General features: G+C 40.8%; 1 protein-coding gene across 1 annotated transcript; it reads right to left on the reverse strand.

The window, feature by feature from the left end:
• Positions 1–722: 722 nt before the first annotated feature.
• On the reverse strand, positions 723–24,165 carry PLAC8L1 (PLAC8 like 1). Its single transcript, XM_068534527.1, has 4 exons — positions 24,041–24,165; positions 19,496–19,629; positions 2,328–2,464; positions 723–981 (listed from the first exon to the last, which is right to left on the reverse strand). The coding sequence occupies exons 1-4, from the start codon at positions 24,163–24,165 to the stop codon at positions 841–843; spliced, it is 537 nt and encodes a 178-aa protein (XP_068390628.1). The 3' UTR covers positions 723–840.
• Positions 24,166–24,210: the final 45 nt, after the last annotated feature.

Here is a 24,210-nt window from a genome sequence, read left to right on the forward strand (position 1 = left end):
CTTCTCCTCTTCTTGTAAGGACAGCAGTCATGTTGGATTAGGGCCCACCCTAATGACTTCATCTTAATTACATCTGCAAGACTATTTCCAAATAAGGTCACATTCACATATACGAGGAGTTAGGACTTCAATATCTCTTTTGTGGGAAGGGGTTGGGGGTGGGGGCATAGTTCAACCTGTAACAGTGGCCCACCTAAGGCTTTGAATCTGGGGCTGAAGATTTACAAATGCTGCAGAGCTGTTCAGGATCAGCAACAAGCTGAGACTTTCTCCTTTATGCCAGTCAGGACTGAAGGAGTCAGGACAAGGGAAGGACAATGCTCCTGCATTACAGTGATATTTAGGGCCCAGACCAGGTGCTAACTGAGTCGCTTGGCTGTACACCTGAAACTAACCCAACGTTGTAAATCAACTATAATCCAATAAAGGTTTTTAAAAATAATAAAAAAATAAAATAAAACCATCTTCTGCCCCATCATTGGTACTTTGGGAAAAGAGGCTTAGCTTAGCCATATAATAGTTCTTCCTGCTTCCCACACATCTCTTGTGAAAAGGGAAGATGGGGGAAAATGCAGCCTTCCAAAACTCCAGGCAGGGTGGTGGAGGGCAAAATACTCACCTCTCGAATCTGCCTAATATGGCAGGGCTGGGATAGCCAATTCAGACAAATAACCGAGTCTTCATTGGGGGTACGTGTAAAGAAAGGACAACAGTAAAGACAGTAGTGGGAAATCATTTATTTTCATACTATTTCAGTGAAACCTTAAGAACAATCTCTCTACTAAGAGGGATTTGAGAGGAGGGTGCGGGGAAGTGAGGAGGAGGAGATTTCTTGCTCCGTCAGATAAGATTTTCCTTAGTCGAAGGGGCCGCGTAGATTTCGTAGAGTTGGGAGGTCCTCATCTTGAGCTCCCGGGCCACCTGGCAGATGGAAAAAGGCCAGCAGCAGTGCACTGCCAGCCAGTCCTCGCACAGCGTGCCCTAGGGGAGACCGGGTCTCTGTCCTGGCTCAATCACACAGGCTCAGTTCCCTTTCCCAGGGACCTCCACAATATTACCTCATGGCCCATCCCACCCACTGCCCCCAAGATCCGCCACCACCCTGAAGTCATCGCCCAGGGACACAACTCCACCAGGTGACCCAAGTGCCAAGCAGCTCGACACCTAATCAATCCTTGCAATTCAGAGACCTGCCCTCAAGACTTCGTACCTGAAACCACTGTCTCACTGACAGAAAATTCTGTCAACATCTTTTTTTTTCCTCTTAGAACTTAATGTTTATTTTATTTACGTTTTTGGAGTAATAAATGCACATGGTCCAAAATTCCCACAGTAAGAAGGGATAGGAAGTAAAAAGTAAATCCCACCCTTCTACAGCTGTCACCAACCACCCAGTTACCTATCAGGGGGCTACCGTTGTTGGTAGTTCTTATATACACTTCCAGATAAATTCTATGTCTAGGCAAATATATAGATACATATAGATATATACACATTACATTTTACATACATATATATAGTTTTTTTAAGTAAATCGTTACATACTTATGTGCCTTGCTCTTTTGTTCACTTAAAAATATGTCTTAGGGATCATTTCACATGAATACATAAAAAGATGCCTTTAACTAATGAGAACCTACTGTACAGCACAGGGAACTCTACTCAGTGCTCTGTGGTGACCTAAATGGGAAGGAAATCCAAAAAAGACGGGATAGATATATGTATACGTGTGGCTGATTCACTTTGCTGTACAGCAGAAACTGACACAGCAGTGTAAAGCAACTATACTCCAATAAAAAAACAAATAAAATAATAAAAAGATGCCTTTTTTTCTGTCCATGTCTTAGTAGGTATGACATGTCTGTCCTCAATCTCTCATTGTACCTCAGTCTCAGCTGCGCTGGAAATCGTCTGGCTCTTTGAAGGGTCCCCAGGGAACCCCCAGAGTGAATTCTGTATATGCTGGATGGGCTACATTTTAAGTGAGATTATCCCAAGCGTATCCTCCAAATTTGGTGCACTTCTACCTGTCATCTTCTCTGGATGTAATAAGAGACAGAGAAACAGAAGTGGCCAACAATCTACATTATAATAGGTCCCCCTCGGAAACAGCCTTCACAATGCGGCATTTTCGTTAATATACATCCTAGTAACACATGAAATCGGAAATTTCTTCCCTTTCCTTTCTCAAAGTATTCCACTAAGTGTGGCGTTTTTAAGCATCCTCAGCCACACCTCATTTTTTTTTTTTTTTTTAAAACCACAGGTTTGAAAGGCACAGGTTCTCATACAGATCCAGCTTCACATATACATCCAAACACACTTACCTGCACTTTATGTCTCTCTCTGGTGCCAATTCTTAGTGCAAAGGTGGACCCAGGTAACAACGGCCAACAAAAACACTCTCCGTGATGCCTGGCGATGTCACACTCAAGACACATGGGACAAAAGAGACCACAGAAACCTGTCAATAACCACACAAAAGCACGGTTCTCAGTTGTGCTTGGAGAAACTTCACATCTCAAAGAGCATTTATAGTCCTCCGCCGTCAATTTAATACTGCATTGTCCCCCTGCAATCAGGGACTGAGAATGAATAACCAATTTGCAAAACTCACTGTATGAGAATTGCCATAACTGAGCCACATCAAAATTGTCTTCTTTTGTTAAACACTGGCAAAGCTGAACCTGCTACAATTCTGTTAACGTTCACTACAGTAATTGTTTTTCCTGTCAAGAGAAAAGCAGTAAATAATTTTTTATAGTTGAAACATAACTGTTGCTTCTCTTATGTTCATCTGATTTCAATATTCAAAATAGGCACAGTATATGATACTTTTGAATAGCAGGCCTCTTCTTCTATACATGTGATTGAAAGCTCTTATATGGTACACTGATTCTGCCTGCTATTCTTATAAGGACTTTATTCTATTTCTCAGGCCAGAAGGTTTCGCTAATGCTTGCAGCTTCATGGAGCCGCTGACATCTGCCAGTCTTAATCTGTAAACTAGTAGAGGCTCGGTTCCTTGAACATCAGCTGGAAACAGTTGGTCATTTATTCATTCATTCATCTTTAACTACCGATATTGTTTCCTACACATCCTGCATGAACCATTAACACAGAGGTTCTCTTTTAAGTACGTTTTGGGTCACGGGCCCTTTGGAGAATATGGTGATAGCTATGAACTTGCTCCTGAAGGAGAGAGAAAAATACATGAACACAGACATGCAAAATTGTGCATTCAATTTCACGGGGTTCAAGGATCCACTGAAAACTATCACTGGACCACAGGTTAAGAACCCCTGGTAAACGATTAAGGTGCTATATCATTGCAAAAGATGACAACCTTGATGAATACAAATAATTTGAACTATGAAAGAGCAAAAAAACTAACCATAACCTTTAAAAATGTATTCAATAAATATGTTATTGAGGCATAATTTATAAACAAGAAAATGCACAAATCATAAATGTCCAGTTGGATGAGTTTTGACAATCATGTTCACCCACGTAACCAAACGCGTAGAATACTGCCATCACCCCAGGGAGTTCCCGTGTGCCCCCTCCCAGACAATTCCAGTCCTCCCACCCCCACTCCAGACATATCACTATTCTGGTTTCTATTCCCATAGATGAGTTTCACCTCGATTTGGACTTCGTATAAGTGGGATCATGTTTACTTTTGTATCTGACTTCTTTTGCTCAACATCATGTTTCTTGAGATTCATCTATGTTGTTATGTGCATCTGCAGTTTGTTCCTTTTATCATTGAGTAGTATTCCCAATGTATAAATGTCCTACAAATTGTCCATTCTCCCACTGTTTATTCCATTTTTTGCCATTATGAATAAGCACTATGAATATTCAAATACAAGTCTTTACGTGGACAACTATTTTCATTTCACTTGGGTGGATTCCTGGAAATGGAATTGCTAGGTCATGGGGTAGATTTATGTTTAATTTTACCAGAAATTTACAAAGAGTTCTCCAAAGTATTTGTACCATTTTACCCTCCCACCAGCAATGTATGAGAGTTTGTTGTTCCACATCCTCACCAACATTTGCTATTGTCAGCCTTTTTATTTTATCCATTCTAATGAGTGTGAAATGGTAGTGTTCATAGCCTTCTAGTGCACCAGACACAAAGGCTCATATACCATGTCACTAGCATACTAGAAGAATTCCTTGTCAAACACCTGTCTCTGTTGCCTCATCCCTCCCTCCCTCTTCAACAGTGAGGAGTGCAGACTCCCACTCCCAAATTCAGTGACGAAGAAGCAGAAATCTAGGAATGCTGTTTTATCTTAGAACCTCCAAGGGATGTGCCTGGACTCTGGACTTCTCCAGTTTCACATAAGGGGTGAGGTAGCACATGTGCATGCAGGGCATGAGGACTGGAGGGGGGAAGAGGACAAGGAGCAGCCTATCTTTGAGGAACAGAACATCTATGTCATCAGGAATCTTAAGAAAATCACTAAATCGTGTATTAGAGGCATCACTTGGCCCAAAGCAAACACTAAATTCAGCCTTGATTAAGTCTGGGATGTTTTGTCCCACATTTTAAAAAAATCATTTCTCCTAGCGAGATCAGCAGATCCCACTCAGCACTGACAACTGGTATAAACAGGTCAGAGGACAGCAAATGGCCCATGAACGTGCAGTGAGTTCAGAGTGGTAATATTGTATGCAACCCTGAATTAGGGGACTTTGAAATCATGGCACATAAAAATCAATCAAAACTTATGCATGAATTACAAAATACTGTAGTGTATATCCCTGCAAATAAAAAATGAATCAAAAGTTGCACAATTATAAAGCTGGCAAGCTAAGTGAGTAATAAATTGCGTTTACACAATTGCCTGAGCTGCACCACTTTAACTGGCAGAGAGAAATGCCCACCATCCTCAGTAAGCATATTGTAAAAAAGTTGTTTTGCGCACTGGAGCTCCTGTACCTTATTTTTATGACTCATATAACACATGCTGTTAATTTTATTTTTAAGCCTTTCCATTTGTATATCCATGTTATCTAAGTGTTCATTATGAGGTAGTACTAGATACTGAGGAAACACACCCAAAATTCAATTACCTTGGGACAGAAGTCAGGTATGATAAAAAAAAAAAAAACCCACAATGAAAGCCAAAGTTTTATTATATAATAGATAATATTTATACAGATTTCACCATGTGCCAAGCCCTGCTAAAAGTACTTTGCATTTATTAACTCATTTAATTCTCACAACAATCCTATAAAATTTACTATTTTTAGGCCCATTTTACAGATGAGCAAACTAATGCCCAGAGGATTTAAGCCATTTGCCCAAGTTCATACATTTGTTAAGAAGGGGCAGAGGTCGCGTTTGAACTCAAGTAGTCTGGCTCCAAAGTCCTAACTACTACACATACCACATACGCCCAAATGTTCTCATGTTTTATGTATTTAACTAGTAAACAATTGTGGACTTGTGTGTTCTAAGACAGTGTCCTCACCACCACTATTTGGTATTTATTCCTGTGGAGAGTCTGAAATCATGCAACTTCTTTAGGAAAGATCCTTGGGTCAGGTGTACTGAGATGGAGTGCTGTGGGATAAACACTGTCCTCAACAAGAGATGCAAAAGGGTAGGATGATGGAATCCTTTGTCTTCAGGGGGCTCTAGGAGGAAATTTCACTACATAAATCACAGACTAGGGGTAAGTATCCAGAACATACAAAGAATTCCTGCAAATCAATATATCAAGGATTAAACAGAAGAAGGAAATGAACACAAGACATGAACAGGTAAAGAAGAAATACAAATGGCCAAGAACAAACACGAAAAGCTGCTCAATGTTGTTAGTAATCAGGGAATTGCATACTAAGATGATCAGAAACCATTTATTACCTATAAGAATGCCAAATTTTTCTAAGGTTTTTTTTTTTTGAATTTTCGTTTTTTTTTTTATACAGCAGGTTCTTATTAGTCATCAATTTTATACACATCAGTGTATACATGTCAATCCCAATTGCTCAATTGATCACACCATCACCAACACCCCCCTACCGCTTACCCCCCTTGGTGTCCATACGTTTCTTCTCTACATCTGTGTCTCAATTTCTGCCCTGCAAACCGGTTCATTTGCACAATTTTTCTAGGTTCCACATATATGTGTTAATACACGATATTTGTTTTTCTCTTTCTGACTTACTTCACTCTGTATGACAGTCTCTAGGTCCATCCACGTCTCAACAAATGACCCAATTTTGATCCTTTTTATGGCTGAGTAATATTCCATTGTATATATGTACCACAACTTCTTTATCCATTCATCTGTCAATGGGCATTTAGGTTGCTTCCATGACCTGGCTATTGTAAATAGTGCTGCAATGAACATTGGGGTGCATGTGTCTTTTTGAATTATGGTTTTCTCTGGGTATATGACCAGTAGTGGGATCGCTGGATCATATGGTAATTCTATTTTTAGTTTTTTAAGGAACCTCCATATTGTTCTCCATAGTGGCTGTATCAACTTACATTCCCACCAACAGTGCAAGAGGGTTCCCTTTCCTCCACAACCTCTCCAGCATTTGTTGTTTGTAGATTTTCTGATGATGCCCATTCTAACTGGTGTGAGTTGATACCTCATTGTAGTTTTGATTTGCATTTCTCTAATCATTAGTGATGTTGAGCAGCTTTTCATGTGCTTCTTGGCCATCTGTATGTCTTCTTTGGAGAAATGTCTATTTAGATCTTCTGCCCATTTTTGGATTGGGTTGTTTGTTTTTTTAATATTGAGCTGCATGAGCTGCTTGTAAATTTTGGAGATTAATCCTTTGTCAGTTGCTTCATTTGCAAATATTTTCTCCCATTCTGAGGGTTGTCTTTTGGTCTTGTTTCTGGTTTCCTTGGCTGTGCAAAAGCTTTGAAGTTTCATTAGGTCCCATTTGTTTAGTTTTGTTTTTATTTCCATTACTCTAGGAGACGGATAAAAAAAGATCTCGTTGTGATTTATGTCAAAGAGTGTTCTTCCTATGTTTCCCTCTAAGAGTTTTATAGTGTCCAGCCTTACATTTAGGTCTCGAATCCATTTTGAGTTTATTTTTGTGTATGGTGTTAGGGAGTGTTCTAATTTCATTCTTTTACATGTAGCTGTCCAGTTTTCCCAGCACCACTTATTGAAGAGACTGTCTCTTCTCCATTGTATATCCTTGCCTCCTTTGTCACAGATTAGTTGACCATAGGTGTGTGGGTTTATCTCTGGGCTTTCTATCTTGTTCCATTGATCTTTGTTTCTGTTTTTGTACCAGTACCATATTGTCTTGATTACTGTAGCTTTGTAGTATAGTCTGAAGTCAGGGAGTCTGATTCTTTCTGCTGCGTTTTTTTCCCTCAAGACTGTTTTGGCTATTCGGGGTCTTTTGTGTCTCCATACAAATTTTAAGATTCTATGTTCCAGTTCTGTAAAAAATGCCATTGGTAATTTGATAAGGATTGCATTGAATCTGTAGATTGCTTTGGGTAGTATAGTCCTTTTCACAACGTTGATTCTTCCAATCCAAGAACATGGTATATCTCTCCATTTGTTGGTATCATCTTTAATTTCTTTCATCAGTGTCTTATAATTTTCTGCATACAGGTCTATTTTCTCCCTAGGTAGGTTTATTCCTAGGTATTTTATTCTTTTTGTTGAAATGGTAAATGGGAGTGTTTCCCTAATTTCTCTTTCAGATTTTTCATCATTAGTGTATAGGAATGCAAGAGATTTCTGTGCATTAATTTTGTATCCTGCAACTTTACCAAATTCATTGATTAGCTCTAATAGTTTTCTGGTGGCTTCTTTAGGATTCTCTATGTATAGTATCATGTCACCTGCAAACAGTGACAGTTTTACTTCTTCTTTTCCAATTTGTATCCCTTTTATTTCTTTTTCTTCTCTGATTGCCGTGGCTAGGAATTCCAAAACTATGTTGAATAATAGTGGTGAGAGTGGACATTCTTGTCTTGTTCCTGATCTTGGAGGAAATGCTTTCAGTTTTTCACCATTGAGAATGATGTTTGCTGTGGGTTTGTCATATATGGCCCTTATTATGTTGAGGTAGGTTCCCTCTATGCCCACTTTCTGGAGAGTTTTTATCGTAAATCGGTGTTGAATTTTGTCAAAAGCTTTTTCTGCATCTATTGAGATGATCATATGGTTTTTCTTCTTCAATTTCTTTCTTTTTTTTTTTTAAACTTTGGGGTTTCTTTCTTTCTTTCTTTCTTCCTTCCTTCCTTCCTTCCTTCCTTCCTTCCTTCCTTCCTTCCTTCCTTCCTTCCTTCCTTCCTTTCCTTCCTTATGGCTGTGTTGGGTATTCGTTTCTGTGCGAGGGCTTTCTCTAGTTGCGGCAAGTGGGGGCCACTCTTCATCGCGGTGCTCAGGCCTCTCATTATCGTGGCCTCTCTTGTTGCGGAGCACAGGCTCCAGACGCGCAGGCTCAGTAATTGTGGCTCATGGGCCGAGTTGCTCCACGGCATGTGAGATCTTCCCAGATCAGGGCTCGAACCCATGTCCCCTGCATTGGCAGGCAGATTCTCAACCACTGCGCCACCAGGGAAGCCCTCTTCAATTTCTTAATATGGTGTATCACCTTAATTGATTTGCGTATATTGAAGAATCCTTGCATCCTGGGATAAATCCCACTTGATTATGGTATATGATCCTTTTAATGTGTTGCTGGATTCTGTTTGCTAGTATTTTGTTGAGGATTTTTCCATCTATATTCATCAGTGATATTGGTCTGTAATTTTCTTTTTCTGTAGTATCTTTGTCTGGTTTTGGTATCAGGGTGATAGTGGCCTCATAGAATGAGTTTGGGAGTGTTGCTTCCTCTGCAATTTTTTGGAAGAGTTTGAGAAAGATAGGTGTTAGCTCCTCTCTAAATGTTTGATAGAATTCACCTGTGAAGCCATCTGGTCCTGGACTTTTGTTTGTTGGAAGATTTTTAATCACAGTTTCAATTTCATTACTTGTGATTGGTCTGTTCAAACTTTCTATTTCTTCCTGGTTCAGTCTTGGAGGTTATACTTTTCGAAAAATTTGTCCATTTCTTCCAGGTTGTCCATTTTATTGGCATAGAGTTGCTTGTAGTAATCTCTTAGGATGCTTTGTATTTCTGCAGTGTCTGTTGTAACTTCTCCTTTTTCATTTCTAATTTTATTGATTTGAGTCCTCTCCCTCTTTTTCTTGATGAGTCTGGCTAATGGTTTATCAATTTTGTTTATCTTCTCAAAGAACCAGCTTTTAGTTTTATTGATCTTTGCTATTGTTTTCTTTGTTTCTATTTCATTTATTTCTGCTCTGATCTTTATGATTTCTTTCCTTCTGCTAACTTTGGGTTTTGTTTGTTCTTCTTTAGTTCCTTTAGGTGTAAGGTTAGATTGCTTATTTGATATTTTTCTTGTTTCTTGAGGTAGGCTTGTATAGCTATAAACTTCCCTCTTAGAACTGCTTTTGCTGCACCCCATAGGTTTTGGATCATCATGTTTTCATTGTCATTTGTCTCTAGGTATTTTTTGATTTCCTCTTTGATTTCTTCAGTGATCTCTTGATTATTTAATAACGTATTGTTTAGCCTCCATGTGTTTTTTTTTACGTTTTTTTCCCTATAATTCATTTCTAATCTAATAGCATTGTGGTCAGAAAAGACGCTTGATATGATTTCAATTTTCTTAAATTTACTGAGGCTTGATTTGTGACCCAAGATGTGATCTATCCTGGAGAATGTTCCGTGCGCACTTCAGAAGAAAGTGTAATTTGCTGTTTTTGGATGGAATGTCCTATAAATATCAATTAAATCTATCTGCTCTATTGTGTCATTTAAAGCTTCTGTTTCCTTATTTATTTTCATTTTGGATGGTCTATCCATTGGTGTAAGTGAGGTGTTAAAGTCCCCCACTATTACTGTGTTACTGTTGATTTCCTCTTTTAGAGCTGTTAGCAGTTGCTTTATGTATTGAGGTGCTCCTATGTTGGGTGCATATATATTTATAATTGTTATATCTTCTTCTTGGATTGATCCCTTGATCATTGTGTAGTGTCCTTCCTTGTCTGTTGTAACATTCTTTATTTTAAAGTCTATTTTATCTGATATGAGTATTGCTACTCCAGCTTTCTTTTGATTTCCATTTGCATGGAATATCTTTTCCCATCCCCTCACTTTCAGTCTGTATGTGTCCCTTGGTCTGAAACGGGTCTCTTGTAGACAGCATATATATGGGTCTTGTTTTTGTATCCATTCAGCAAGCCTGTGTCTTTTGGTTGGAGCATTTAATCCATTCACATTTAAGGTAATTATCGATATGTATGGTCCTATGACCATTTTCTTAATTGTTTTGGGTTCCTTTTTGTAGGTCCTTTACTTCTCTTGTGTTTCCCACTTAGAGAAGTTCCTTTAGCATTTGTCGTAGAGCTGGTTTGGTGGTGCTGAATTCTCTTAGCTTTTGCTTGTCTGTAAAGCTTTTGATTTCTCCATCGAATCTGAATGAGATCCTTGCCGGGTAGAGTAATCTTGGTTGTAGGTTCTTCCCTTTTATCACTTTAAGTATATCATGCCACTCCCTTCTGGCTTGTAGAGTTTCTGCTGAGAAATCAGCTGTTAACCTTATGGGAGTTCCCTTGTATGTTATTTGTCATTTTTCTCTTGGTGCTTTCAATAATTTTTCTTTGTCTTTAGTTTTTGCCAATTTGATTACTATGTGTCTTGGCATGTTTCTCCTTGGGTTTATCCTGTATGGGACTCTCTGCACTTCCTGGACATGGGTGGCTATTTCCTTTCCCATGTTAGGGAAGTTCTTGACTATAATCTCTTCAAATATTTTCTCAGGTCCTTTCTCTCTCTCTTCTCCTTCTGGGACCCCTATAATGCGAATGTTGTTGCATTTAATGTTATCCCAGAGGTCTCTTAGGCTGTCTTCATTTCTTTTCATCCTTTTTTCTTTATTCTGTTCCGCAGCAGTGAATTCCACCATTCTGTCTTCCAGGTCACTTATCTGTTCTTCTGCCTCAGTTATTCTGCTATTGATTCCTTCTAGTGTATTTTTCATTTCAGTTATTGTATTGTTCATCTCTGTTTGTCTGTTCTTTAATTCTTCTAGGTCTTTCTTAAACATTTCTTGCATCTTCTCGATCTTTGCCTCCATTCTTTTTCCAAGGTCCTGGATCATCTTCACTATCATTATTCTGAATTCTCTTTCTGGAAGGTTGCCTATCTCCACTTCATTTAGTTGTTTTTCTGGGGTTTTATCTTGTTCCTTCATCTGGCACAAAGCCCTCTGCCTTTTCATCGTGTCTATCTTTCTGTGAATGTGGTTTTTGTTCCACAGGCTGCAGGATTGTAGTTCTTCTTGCTTCTGCTGTCTGCCCTCTGGTGGCTGAGGCTACCTAAGAGGCTTGTGCAAGTTTCCTGATGGGAGGGACTGGTGGTGGGTAGAGCTGACTGTTGCTCTGGTGGGCAGAGCTCAGTAAAACTTTAATCTGCTTGACTGCTGATGGGTGAGGCTGGGTTCCCTTCTTGTTAGTTGTTTGGCCTGAGGCGACCCAACACTGGAGCCTACCTGGGCTCTTTCGTGGGGCTAATGGCGGACTCTGGGAGGGCTCACACCAAGGAGTACTTCCCAGAACTTCTGCTGTCCGTGTCCTTTTCCCCACAGTGAGCCACAGCCACACCCACCTCTGCAGGAGACCCTCCAACACTAGCAGGTAGGTCTGGTTCAGTTTCCTATAGGGTCACTGCTCCTTCCCCTGGGTCCCGATGCACACACTACTTTGTGTGTGCCCTCTAAAAGTGGAGTTTCTGTTCCCCCCAGTCCTGTCGAAGTCCTGCAGTCAAATCCCACTAGCCTTTGAAGTCTGATTCTCTAGGAATTCCTCCTCCTGTTGCCAGACCCCCAGGTTGGGAAGCCTGACATGGAGCTCAGAACCTTCACTCCAGTGGGTGGACTTCTGTGGTACAAGCGTTCTCCAGTCTGTGAGTCACCCACCCACCAGTTATGGGATTTGATTTTACTGTGATTGTGCCCCTCCTACCACCTCATTGTGGCTTCTCCTTTGTCTTTGGATGTGGGGTATCTTTTTTGGTGAGTTCCAGTGTCTTCCTATCGATGATTGTCCAGCAGCTAGTTGTGATTCTGGTGTTCTCACAAGAGGGAGTGAGAGCACGTCCTTCTACTCCGCCATCTTGGTTCAGGGCTGGCCACACTCTAAGGTTTTTAGAGCATGTCAAATGCTGTGGGGCACCACAGAGAAATAGGTGCTCCATACACTGATGGAGATGGAAATCGGCACAGTCACTTTGGAAATCAACTTGGCTGAATCTCGTAAAACTTTAAATACTCTGGGATTCAGTAACTCCACTTGTTAGCATCTACCCTAGAGTAATGCTTACACATGCACACAAAGAGGCCGGTACAAGGATATCCACTGCAACATTATTTGTGGCTTCAAATTTAAAACAAGAGTACATTAATAGACGAACGTGTAAATAAACCATGATGTTGCAGATCATACTAGGGAATAATTAAGAACGCAGTGAAAGATCAATTAAGTACCAACAGAGATAAATCTCTATGACATATTTTGAGTTAAAAAAATCAAATTGCATAATGATATTACAGCATAATACCATTTACACTTTGTTTAAAAAGTTATGAAGCAATAGTATATGTTACTAATAGATGCATATGTAAATACAGAGAAAAATATCTGGAAGAAAACACTCCAAATTGATTTAATAAAAAAGAATGACATGGTTCCCTTTTCTGTAATGTTACATTTCTTTAATAAAGTGAACATATTCATGTGTTATTTGTGAAGTAAAAAATATATATATATATATATATATATGCATGCAAGTATGTGTGTGTGCATGTGTATGTACTTTTTTTTAAAAAAAAGCAGCTCAGGCTCAAGAGAGATCCATGCCATAAATTCAGCCTCTTCCTCTTACCCCCAAAGTCCTGGTGGTTATGTCAGCTCCCACAGCCTAAACATTCCTGGCCTATTCTCTAACATGAACTCCACCCTCAAGCATGGAATGTGGTTCATTATTCATCCCTCTAACTCACAGGGGGAGTCGAGATAAAAAGAAGGCTACACAAAACCACGGTGTGGAGCCCCAGAGAGCAGCAGCAGGAAAGGTGGGTGGAAATTGCAGCAAGGCACATTTCAGATTAATTATCACAAAAAGGCAGAATCTAACAATAAGAGATGCTTTAAAAAGGAATGGGGGGCTTCCCTGGTGGCACAGTGGTTAAGAATCCGCCTGCCAATGCAGGGGACACGGGTTCGAGCCCTGGTCGGGGAAGATCCCACATGCTGCGGAGCAACTAAGCCCATGCACCACAACTACGGAGCCTGCGCTCTAAAGCCCGTGAGCCACAACTGCTGATGCCCACGTGCCTATAGCCCGTGCTCCTCAACAAGAGAAGCCACCGCAATGAGAAGCCCATGCACCGCAAGGAAGAGTAGCCCCCTCTCGCTGCAACTAGAGAAAGCCCGCGTGCAGCAACGAAGACCCAACTCAGGCAAGAATAAATTAATAAATAAATAAATAAGGAATAGGGCATGCTCATACGTTGTGGGTGGGAGCGTAAAGTAGTACAACTTCTAAATGGAGAGCCATTTGGCAACATCTATCAAGATTTTAAAAGGTACGTACTATCTGACCAGTAGTTTACCCCTCAGCAATTATCCAACAGATAATTCACGCACATACAAAATGGCACCTATACAAGAATACTCACAAAGCATTGGTTTGAATAGCAAAAAGTCTGGAAACCACGTAAAGATCCACTAATAAGAATGTTTAGATAAATAAATTATGGTACATTCATACAACGGAATCTATGCAGCAATTTAAAATATTAGCTTCAGAAGTGCGGATATGGTCTGATCACCTATATTGTTAAATTAAAACAAAACAAAGTTGCAGAACTGTGTGTTTACAATTCTATTATTTTTGTCAATTATATATACCACATATACAGAAAAAATCTGGAAGAATAGATGCCAAAATATTAACAATGTATATCTCCGACAGCTGGGATTACAGGATACTGCTTTCTTCTTTTATAGCCTTTTGCATTTTTCTTTTTTACCATGATCATATGATACTTTTATAATAAAAAGATTAATCTATTTTCATCAAAATTTTTTATATATTTATCAGTATATAGACTATATTGGGGCTCAGGTAAGAGTGGTGGCCTCTGAGGAGAACTGGGCAGGGCAGGAGAGCAGGGATGGAGTTGCTGCTTTTCATATACCTAAGGGGTAGGTACTTTTGAATTTTGCATCATGTGCCTGGTAACCTATTAAAAATCTTTTTTTTTTTTTTTTTAAAGCACTGAGCTGGCTCCAAGGGAGAGGAGCCCTCCTCCCCGGAAATGTTCAGAAAGACAAGGCTTGCTAGAGGGGACTTAGACAAGCTGGTGAGGGGCCAGACCAGCTGACCCCAATATCCCTTCTGAATCTAAGTCTTTATGATTGTTTCAATGAAGTGCAGGAAAGAAGGAAGCAAGTGAGAACACAGGTTAAAATTCATTCATAGATGTGTCGTTCGGGAAGTATTCACAAGTGCCTTCTCTTTGCCAGGTGCTCCGCTGGGCAAGACCAGTTAGCAGGACCCGTGGTCCCTGCCTTCAGACTGCAGCGTACAGTGTACAGTTTGCCCAAGATAGAGTTCAAGGACACGAATCCCAGTCTGAGGCCTTTTCATGCCTCCTTCCTCTTCCAGAAAACCAAAGAAATTCTTGGACTGCTTCACCCTACCCACGTTGGGCCTCTGATGGCTCCTCGTCCACACAGAGCTCTTTACTGCCTGGTGCTTGTGGTGCCTCCACAGGAAAGGTGATTTTAGTGGCTGGTTCTTTCCCATCTCTCAAGTATCAGCTTAAGTCAGTTTCTCAGAGAGGCCATCCTTTGCCCCCTGTAATCTCCTTTCAAAACACCTTGTTTATTTCCTCCACGGCACTCAGCACCACTGCAATTATCTGGTCTATTTGCTTATTGCCTATGTCCTCTCAGAGACCGTCTCTGTCTTAGTCACTATTATATCCGTAGCACCTATCACATGACCATACATAGGTAGGAACTCAGTAAATGCTGGCTGAATTACAAACCAGTGTTGATTACACCTTCCACATAAACCTGCTCTGGGGCAACATCACAAGCATCCCCAGCTGGAACAGCCAGCCTTTCACCCACAAGGCCATTTCACAGCCACTTATTTCACCTCGGCTTCAGCTTCACCTCTGAGCTTTCAGAAACCACATCCTCAAAGGACACAAAAGCACCCATTTTCTCATCCCAGGGCAGTGTGAATTCAGATGAAAGCACAGAGGTGGGAAGAGGGAGGCAGTTTAAAAAAACAGAAGTGCAATTAAATGAAGAAGCAACATGTCAAAAATAAATGGAAACTATCACTCTTCGTAACGTACCCTTTGCTTAATGGATGACAAATTGTAGCAGTAATTCTCAACATTTAATGGCAAACTATCCCAAGATGGGAATCTGACGTGAAACAAAGTCATGGAAAGAAGACGTCCCTTTTGTTTCCAAGTTTGTCACAACTATTGTCGCAGTGACTTGCTTAAAATAAAACTTTGTGGATGAAGTAGCCCTTTTAAACAAGGAAGGAAAAAAACCCAAGACTCATAGCACTCATACTCCAGCTGCATCCTGGGAATCACGGTGCAGATCACCAGTGTATAAATTGACACTGCCTATAAATTTTTTCTTGTGAGACCATTAGCTTAGAGATGCTATGAGCAGTCACAAAATGGAGGCCCATCCAGGGAACAACAATTAGGACACAGTACATTCAAGATCACCCGGTACTGTATATCCATGGCCTCTCCTCCACAGATCACGTCCAGCTGCAAAGAATATTGTATTCTCCACATGTCATTCCTTCTTGCCCCTAGAATGGGCTCTCTACTGGACCAGCAGGGACCCAGAAGACCCGTGTGGTTGGTCTCCTGAACACTGATGGGGGTGGAGCGCAGAACCAAGCAGTGAAACAATGTTTAAGGCTGAGGGGGTGGCATGTGGTCCTTTCTTTGGTCAACTTTTTAGGTACTCTTGGGATTGGGAAGCAACCAATCTAAGTCTCCTGATTCTACTCTTTGCTCTCAACATTCTGGAAAATAAAAATTTATAACAACAATAACATTAATACCTAAGATTTACTAAGTGCATTATTGTATATTTGTTGGAATTTTCATAGTAACACACCCCAATAGTAAATTCAGGAATTTATCCCTTCCCTATTGTGGGAAATAAGAGAACTGGTATTCAAAATGCCCTGGCCTAGTCAAGCAGCAGTCATGACCTAGGCTAGGCAGATTGGGCTCCATTGCTGAAACAGCAATTCTCAGACAGGAAAGCAAAAGGATTAAAATGTTTGGAGTTGACCAGACTTTCAGCTATCTCCTGAAAATGCATCTTGTCCCTCCTAAGCTTAGCTTTTGGTTGATTTCCTGATTTTGTGAGCTACCCCATAACCTTCTAATGAAATCCTATGTTTGCTTGTGCATTAATTTCCTAGGGCTGACATAACAAAATACCACAAACTGGACATCTTAAAACAATAGAAAGTATTCTCTCGTTGGAGAATTCTGTAGGCTAGAAGTCTGAAATTGGCGTGTTGGCAGGGTTGGTCCTTCTGGAAGCTCTGGGGGAAAGTCTGTTCCATGCCTCTCTCCAAATTTTTGGTGGTTGCTGGCAATCCTTGGCATTCCATGGCTTATAGATACATTATTCTAATTTGTGCCTGTCTTCACATGGCCATCTTCTCTGTGTGTGTGTCCAAATTTCCCTCTTCTTACAAGAACACCAGCCACTGGCTTAGGGCCCACCCTAATCCACTATAACCTCTTTGTAACTTGACAACAATGCAAAGAACCTATTTCCAAATAAGGTCACATTCAGAGGCTCCAGGTGGACATGAATTTTGAGGGGACACTATTTAACCCAATATAGCATGCAAACAAAAAAAACTCTGATCCAGTTATGTTCCAAACCAGTGTTCTAGAGTGGGTGCTATGCATTATCTGCTTTAATCTTGACAGTCTTTAAGGTGGGCACCTTTATTTACCCCCATTTCAGAGGTGGAAAAATGAAGACCCTGAGAATTTGTCCAAGGTCAAATGGCCAGTAAGAGGCAGAGTTAAGATGCAAGGCAAGGTCTATATCCAATACAAATGTGCTCTCCTAACCACTACATTATGTTCCAGGCTTTGCTCTACTTGGAAATGCACTGATACCTTCACCCCTCCAACCAACTATAAGCTATGAAAGGAAAATGGTCCACTTCCCAAACTGGGGCTAGGTCTCCACATCTCCACGTAGCTATTCTGCCTTCTCTGTACCACAGTACTGGGTGACAACCAAAGTCAGAGAATGTGGACAAGAACCAGGAAGAATCCTGAGTGATTCAGAGAACAGCTGCCATAACTGTCTGGTCAGAAGTACACATGGGTAGCTGTGGCAGGAAGAAATCTGCTGAGCTCTGGGTCAGATGGTCAAAGGGACAGCAATGGAGGGTAGTGTTTGGTGCTGGGTGGTCTCTTCTCTGTGAGGCCTAGGCAAACAGTGAAGGCTCAGGTTTGGATGATCAGAGCACCAAAAATTTTGTTAGAGTTTTTGCCTCAGCAAGACTCAGCTGAATAAGGACGTGGATCAGGTAGCAGCTCAGAGCTCTCTGGTTGATCCATCTTGTGAGGCTTTAGGATAAATTCAGGTCTTGCCAGACCCTCTAAAGGGTAGGGAAGCCATATTCTTCAAAAATAGCAGATCCAGAGTCCGTTGAACTTAAGAGACTGGCCCCATCCATCAAAAAGGACAGCCCCCCACCCCCCCGCCAAAAAAAAAAAAAAAGATTCTGTGACCGAGTTACTCCCTAGGGCAAGAACATCAGGTCTTGGAAAAGGATACTGACGTGTGGTACCAGAGACAGGTCAGAATGTCCTAAGGTAAAAATAGAATCAATGTGCTTTGAACTTCAAACCCAGAGGAAAATCATGCAGCTAGAGTACAGTGTTGTTGGTACTTCTTTACACCTAAACCAGTGTCTGAAAAGATTTCAATCAACAAAGGGAGCTATTCAACCTAAATGTCCATCAACAGAAGAATGGATAAAGAAGATGTGGTACATATATACATTGGAATATTACTCAGCCATAAAAAGGAATGAAAATTGTGCAATTTGCAGAGATGTGCATAGACCTAGAGACTCATACAGAGTGAAGTCAGAAAAACAAATATCATACAACATCGCTTATATGTGGAATCTAGAAAAACGATACAGATGAATTTATTTGCAAAGCAGAAACAGAGACACAGACATAGAGACACAGACATAGAGAATGGACATATGGATACAAGGTGGGGAGGGGGGAAGGGATGAATTGGGAGACTGGGATTGACATATATAAACTATTGATACTATGTATAAAATAGATAACTAATGAGAACCTACTGTATAGCATGGGGAACTCTACTCAATGCCCTGCAGTGACCTAAACGGAAAGGAAATCCAGAAAAGAGGGGATACATGTACACGTATAGCTGATTCACTTTGCTGTACAGCAGAAACTAACACAACATTGTAAAACAACTATACTCCAATAAAAATTAATTTATTTTAAAAAAAGGGAGCTTCTTTTTATGATTGGTCTTATTCAATGACTGGTCTTCCTCACTATTCTGTGAGGAAAGTACTACACTTTCTTCACAGAAATACTAGAGATAAGCAAAAAGAAAAATTATTCATTAGCGTACCATCTGGAGACACTTGCTGTAAACATTTGTATTTATATCCTTCCAGATATTTTTCTAAATATTCCCCCAAATTAATGTCGAATGTACATGGTTTTACAATCTGATTCTTTAACTTAAAATTGTATCCCAACATTTTTCCATCTCAGGAAGTATTATTCTACAACATGACTTTTCATGGCTGTATAATAATTCATTGTATTGAAGTCCCCACTGAACATTTAGGTTGTTCTAGATTGTTGCTACAATAACCAATGCTGCAAAATTTAATGATGCTGCTAAATCTTTGTACATGATTTATTTCCTTCGACTAAATGCCTAAAACTGTAATTACTGGGTCGAAGGCTACATAGCACTTGAGGTCCTTTTTATAGGTGTTACTAACCATTCACTGGGAAGCTTGTACCAATTTATACTCCATCAGCTGCAGATAAGGGAGCCCATTTTGTGCATCTTTACGTACAATGGATTTTGTCATTTAAAAAAATATTTGAAGTCACCACTTATTTTATAAAAACATCCACATCCCTGAAAAGCAAGATCCTTCCTGCCAAGGAGTATATTTGAGTCACTAGAATATTAATCCAGTTAGTCTGAAACCATTTAATTTCTGTCCTTGTGCCTGATGCAGCTTTTCTACCCACTGGTGTCTTAGGAAAAAAAATAGTAAAGGAGAACTTAAAGGAAGAGAAAAAACATACAAATTCTCCTATCTCTGCAGACACTGAAGAGGCCGGTGCTCCAGTCCCCACCAGTCTGGACGATCATGATTGTGGTCCTGCCACTGGCTCCCCGGACAGGCTGCTTCACCACAGCCTGGGCTGGTGCATGGCTCCTGGAGAGTCAAGGATGGTGATTAACTTGGAAACAAAGAAGATTGTTCAGAAGGATAATCATCAAGCCAAGACAGAGTGATAAAGAGATAGGGACCCAGTGATGCCCAGTGGCTCTTATTTCATAGCCCAAGCTGACTTCACCATCTCCGTCCCTCCTCCTCCATCATACCTCCTCCTCTGATTTTTTGCCCCATTTCTATTAGTGGCATTATTATTCCAAGTTCTGTCACTCGGACTCAATGTCCAGTCTACTTCCTCAGTGTTTCTCAGTGTTTAATAATAAATTCACAAATTTGGAACCAAGAGTCCTCAGTTCAAGCCCCAGCATGTCACTTCCTGGAAGCCTGACCTTGGTTAAGTGGCTTAACCTGTTTTGTTTGTTCAAATTTAAGATGAAAAAAACTACCTCACAGGGTTATTATGTGGACTGAAAGACAGATAATTTGTTTACTGTGCACACAGCATGTGTAACAATGTGACCCTGAGTGAGGCTGTATGCAAGGATTTTGAAACTTTGTTGAAAAGACTAATAAGGAATTGGACTGAATGGTACATCTAAATCTGGATGAGGCTACTGAAGTGGGACAGGTAGTATCATTTAAATGAATAACCCAGACTTCAGAATATATCTTGATATCAAACTACTATATTGTTGTCCTCGTGCAGCCACATAGTACAACTCTGGTTTGATTTTCCCTGAAGGGCATAGATATTCCACTCAGTCATTCTGAAATAGAAATACAGGACCAGGGGATGGGCTTCGAAAGTGAGGTGAGAAAAAAACTTCCTTCTCTTTCTGGGGCTGAAAGTTAGTTTTGCCTGAATGCCTACCATGGGGATACCCGGAGTGAGTCCTATAGTGAAGGGCAAGCTGTTATCTAGCCTCATGGAAGGGGCAGGTCAAGAGTGGGATAGAGGAGCCAGAGAATGAGAATGAGTCTGAGCCTGTGCATAGTAGCAGTTACTCTGTTTGGGGCTACCCTTTTACCAAGCTTCATTAAGAGTTTTGCACCTGGTCTCTGATGTGTTATGAGGAAATAAAGAGCTTGCCTCATACTTGAGAGAAAATAAAAAGACAGCAGAATTTCTTCCTGTAACAGCTGTTGTTACGGTATTAGTCACCAAGGTTCTGCACCTGGGACACAAAACCTAGAGGCCAGAGTAGAATACTCCTGAGCATCCTTAAGGCAACACCCTGGGGGCATCTTGGAAACAGCTGCCCTTTGAGAACCTCTGATTTGGGACATTAAATCCAATGGGATTGCAAGTTTTCATAATATGGGGAGCACTGTTCTTGTTATTAAGATCACATCTCTTTTTCATTCCACCAATACCACCCACACCCTCCCAAACCTGACAGCACATTAGCTTGTTAAAAAAACGCATTCCCAAGCCTCACCCCAGACCACTGTACAGGAATCCAGGGATGAGGTATAGAAATCAGTGTTCATAATAAAGTTCCCAGGCAACGCCCACGTAGTCATCCTGATAACAGCCTGAAACCTGATACAGGTGGACTTGGAGACCACTGATGATCCCTGCAGTGGCTTCTGCGTCTCCTACCAGGTAGGTGGTGACGTCAATGTAACAGAGATGGCAAGGAAAATAGAATAGGAGGTAAGGCAGAAGGGAAGAGGATGCTGGGAGCACAGCCAATCTACAGTGCCAGTGAGACAGGAGGGGCATCCCAGCCAACAGCTGGGAATGCTGCACAAGAGCTTGGAAGAGTGAGTAGAGTTGGGAGTGACCTATCTAGAAGTGTCAAAGTAGAGCTGTGAAACATCCCCACCCTTTTATCCATTCGGCATTATATAACATAGGTATGGGTACATGTTAATATATTTGCCATGATGTGGGCTAAAGCTTACTGCTATGGATTGAATTGTGTCTCCCCGAATTCATATGTTGAAGATCTAGCTCCCAATGTGACTGTATTTGGAGGTAGGGCTTCAAGGAGATAATTAAGGTTAAATAAAGAATAGGGGTAGGATCCTGGTCCGATAGGACTGCTGGCCTTATAAGAAGGGAAAGGCCATGTAAGCACTCAGAGAGAAGGCTGCAAACCAAGAAGAGTCCTCACCAGAACCGGACCATGATGGCACCCTGATTTTGGACTTCCAGCCTCCAGAACTGTGAGAAAATAAGTATCTGTTCTGTAAGCTACACAGTCTGTGGTATTTTGTTATGAAATTCCAAGCAGACTAAGACACCTATGAAGACTTCAGATTGGTCCTGAAGAAACTACCTCTATACATATCTTATCTCCTCTACTTCCATGTGAACTCCTTGAGGTCAGGGGGCACCTGCTGCTTCTCCCTGTATCCCCAGAATCCAGTGCACTCCCTGAAAACTAGTGCGTGCACAACAACTGTTGAATTGGGTTAAACTCAATTCACACATCTCTTCCATTATATTTGAGTCCTCCTCAAATCTAGCTACAGATTATGTGACCTTAACCATGTTTCATTCTCTAGTAAAGGCACAACTCTCAGGTGTGAATTGATTACATAAAAACATCAAGAGTTTTTATTGAGAGTAGCCTAAAATCTTCTTGCATGCCTCCACAAAACCCAGGGCATTTACCTCTCAACGTGATCCCTGCAAGTTGGGACTTCCATTATTGCACTAAGAGTTTCCAACAATTTTAGTAAAGGAGTTTCTTAGGGCTGAGCCCCTAGGTTAGATTTTCCCCTGAAACGCATTTATAGCTTGGAGCCCTAGAAGAGAATTTTCTGCTTCTATCTCAGCATTATATGTGTAACACCTATTATGGCAAGGAAGCCTGTCCTCTAGCTATTGCAAATCAAATAACTAAGAGGGTAGCTTTTCCTTGGTGGAAAAAAAAAGGGGGTTTTGTGTGTGTGTTTGCCTAATTTTGAACTCAAGAACTGTATTATTTTCTTTCCTTAATACTCTGAATCTTTGGTGATTTTTATATTAAAATGTTTGAATTGACATTCATTAGCTAAAACATTTCAGTTCAAGATTATAGCTCATGTGCCAAAATTAAAATAAGAAGCATAGCTACCCTTCACCGAGTACCTGCTATGTGCCAGGCACTTAGTAGTTCCTTTAAGAACTGAATAATTATTCAGGGGCTGCTACAGGTGTCAGACTAAAGTAGCTATTGCAGCTTCCTACATAGCTTTTAGCTCTGTATATTACTCTAGATAGATAGAATCTTACACTACCATTAATGGGAATGAGTTTGGAAGCAGTGGGTGAAGCTGATGGTCACACAGTTTCTAAACCAGAGTAGCTATCCATTTGCCATCAAATTCAGCAAGTTCTTCATTTAGTGTAAAGAGGACAGAGCTTCGATTCAGGCACACTAAAGTACAAATGTGGCTCAGCTGCATTCTAGTTGTTTGACCCTGTAAAATACAACTTGTCCCAGCCCTCAGCTCTGGTCTCCTCTTCCATAAAATTGGATTTAAACTATCGTACCTCCATAGTCGTCCTGAGGATTAAACAAGATTATGTACTTGGCATATAGTAGGCATGCAGTTGATGGCAGCTACTGTTATTATTTAAATTAAGGATCTTGCACATACCCTAGGGCATCCTGAACACTTTTCTGAGAAACAAAGAACAGAGGGAGGAGACTGGGGGGAGTTTCTCAGTTGTCATATGTGCTACCCAAATACCTTAAAATTCAATCAGGGTGACTAATCATCCCAGTTTGCCCTGGCCTAAGGGTTTTTCCAGGATGGAAAACTTTCAGTGTTAAAATCAGGACAGTCTCAGGCAAACCAAGAGGGTTGGTCACCATAAACGAGAGAAGCAGAGAGAGGCTTCAACTGGTGGGAGGCAGAAGACTGACTGCAGTCATTCAAGTTATCAGCTCCTACCAAACAACAGAGTTGAGACAGATGAGACACACAGCCTTCCCCCTTTTCAGCCTTACTCTAACCTTCACCTCTTCCAGCAGCTAAACACATTCCCCACTGCATGTCCCCACACACCTGGTGCTTCAGCCTGGGGGGTTTCATGTCACCCTCTACCTTAATGAAACTTGCAGTACTAAGAGTTTGTTCTGCCTTCCACTGAGGTCTCCATGATTAACCATTTCAAACTCTTAACTGAAGTCAAAACTCTTTTGAGTTTTGATTTCAAAAGGGTGGAAATTAATGGCAGCCACCAGAAATAAAGTTTCACTTGGTCAGGGTGCAACATTTTCAGTTAAGAATAAAGAGACATCTTTCCATCCAAGCCAGCTCTTCTCTTTTCACCAGCCAAGCAAGGCTAGAAGGAAATAATCAGTTGCCTCCTTTTCAAGTACACATGGGAAATGATAGCAGCTTTCTTCCTGAGCCCAGTTTTCTTTTTCCTGGCTCCTTATAAGAAGAGATTGATTTGATATTCCAACCAAAGAGCAAAAGCTGGGGGTAAAATCACCCTACTCCCTACCTCAAGCTGGAAATAAAATGTTCTTCATCTTCAGATGATATGAGTGAAAGCAACAGAGGTGAGTGTGTGTTGAGAAAGGAAATATCCTCAGGAAACTTAGAGAAGTAATTTCCAAACCAATTCATAGCTAACAGGTATTTTCTTGTCACTTGGGATATCCTTTTCCCTTC

Source organism: Eschrichtius robustus, chromosome 2 (genome assembly GCF_028021215.1).
Source record: "Eschrichtius robustus isolate mEscRob2 chromosome 2, mEscRob2.pri, whole genome shotgun sequence".
In the NCBI taxonomy this organism is placed as follows: domain Eukaryota; kingdom Metazoa; phylum Chordata; class Mammalia; order Artiodactyla; family Eschrichtiidae; genus Eschrichtius; species Eschrichtius robustus.

Excerpts from the sequence above, each read along its gene's own strand:
- PLAC8L1 (XM_068534527.1), bottom strand. The coding sequence starts at position 24,165 with ATGAATTGGTTTGGAAATTACTTCTCTAAGTTTCCTGAGGATATTTCC. Across the intron at positions 2,465-19,495 it reads CTGCAGAGATAGGAGAATTT|GTTTCTGTGGTCTCTTTTGT; the intron begins GTATGTTTTTTC and ends GGTTATTGACAG. Across the intron at positions 982-2,327 it reads GAGAGAGACATAAAGTGCAG|GGCACGCTGTGCGAGGACTG; the intron begins GTAAGTGTGTTT and ends GGTCTCCCCTAG.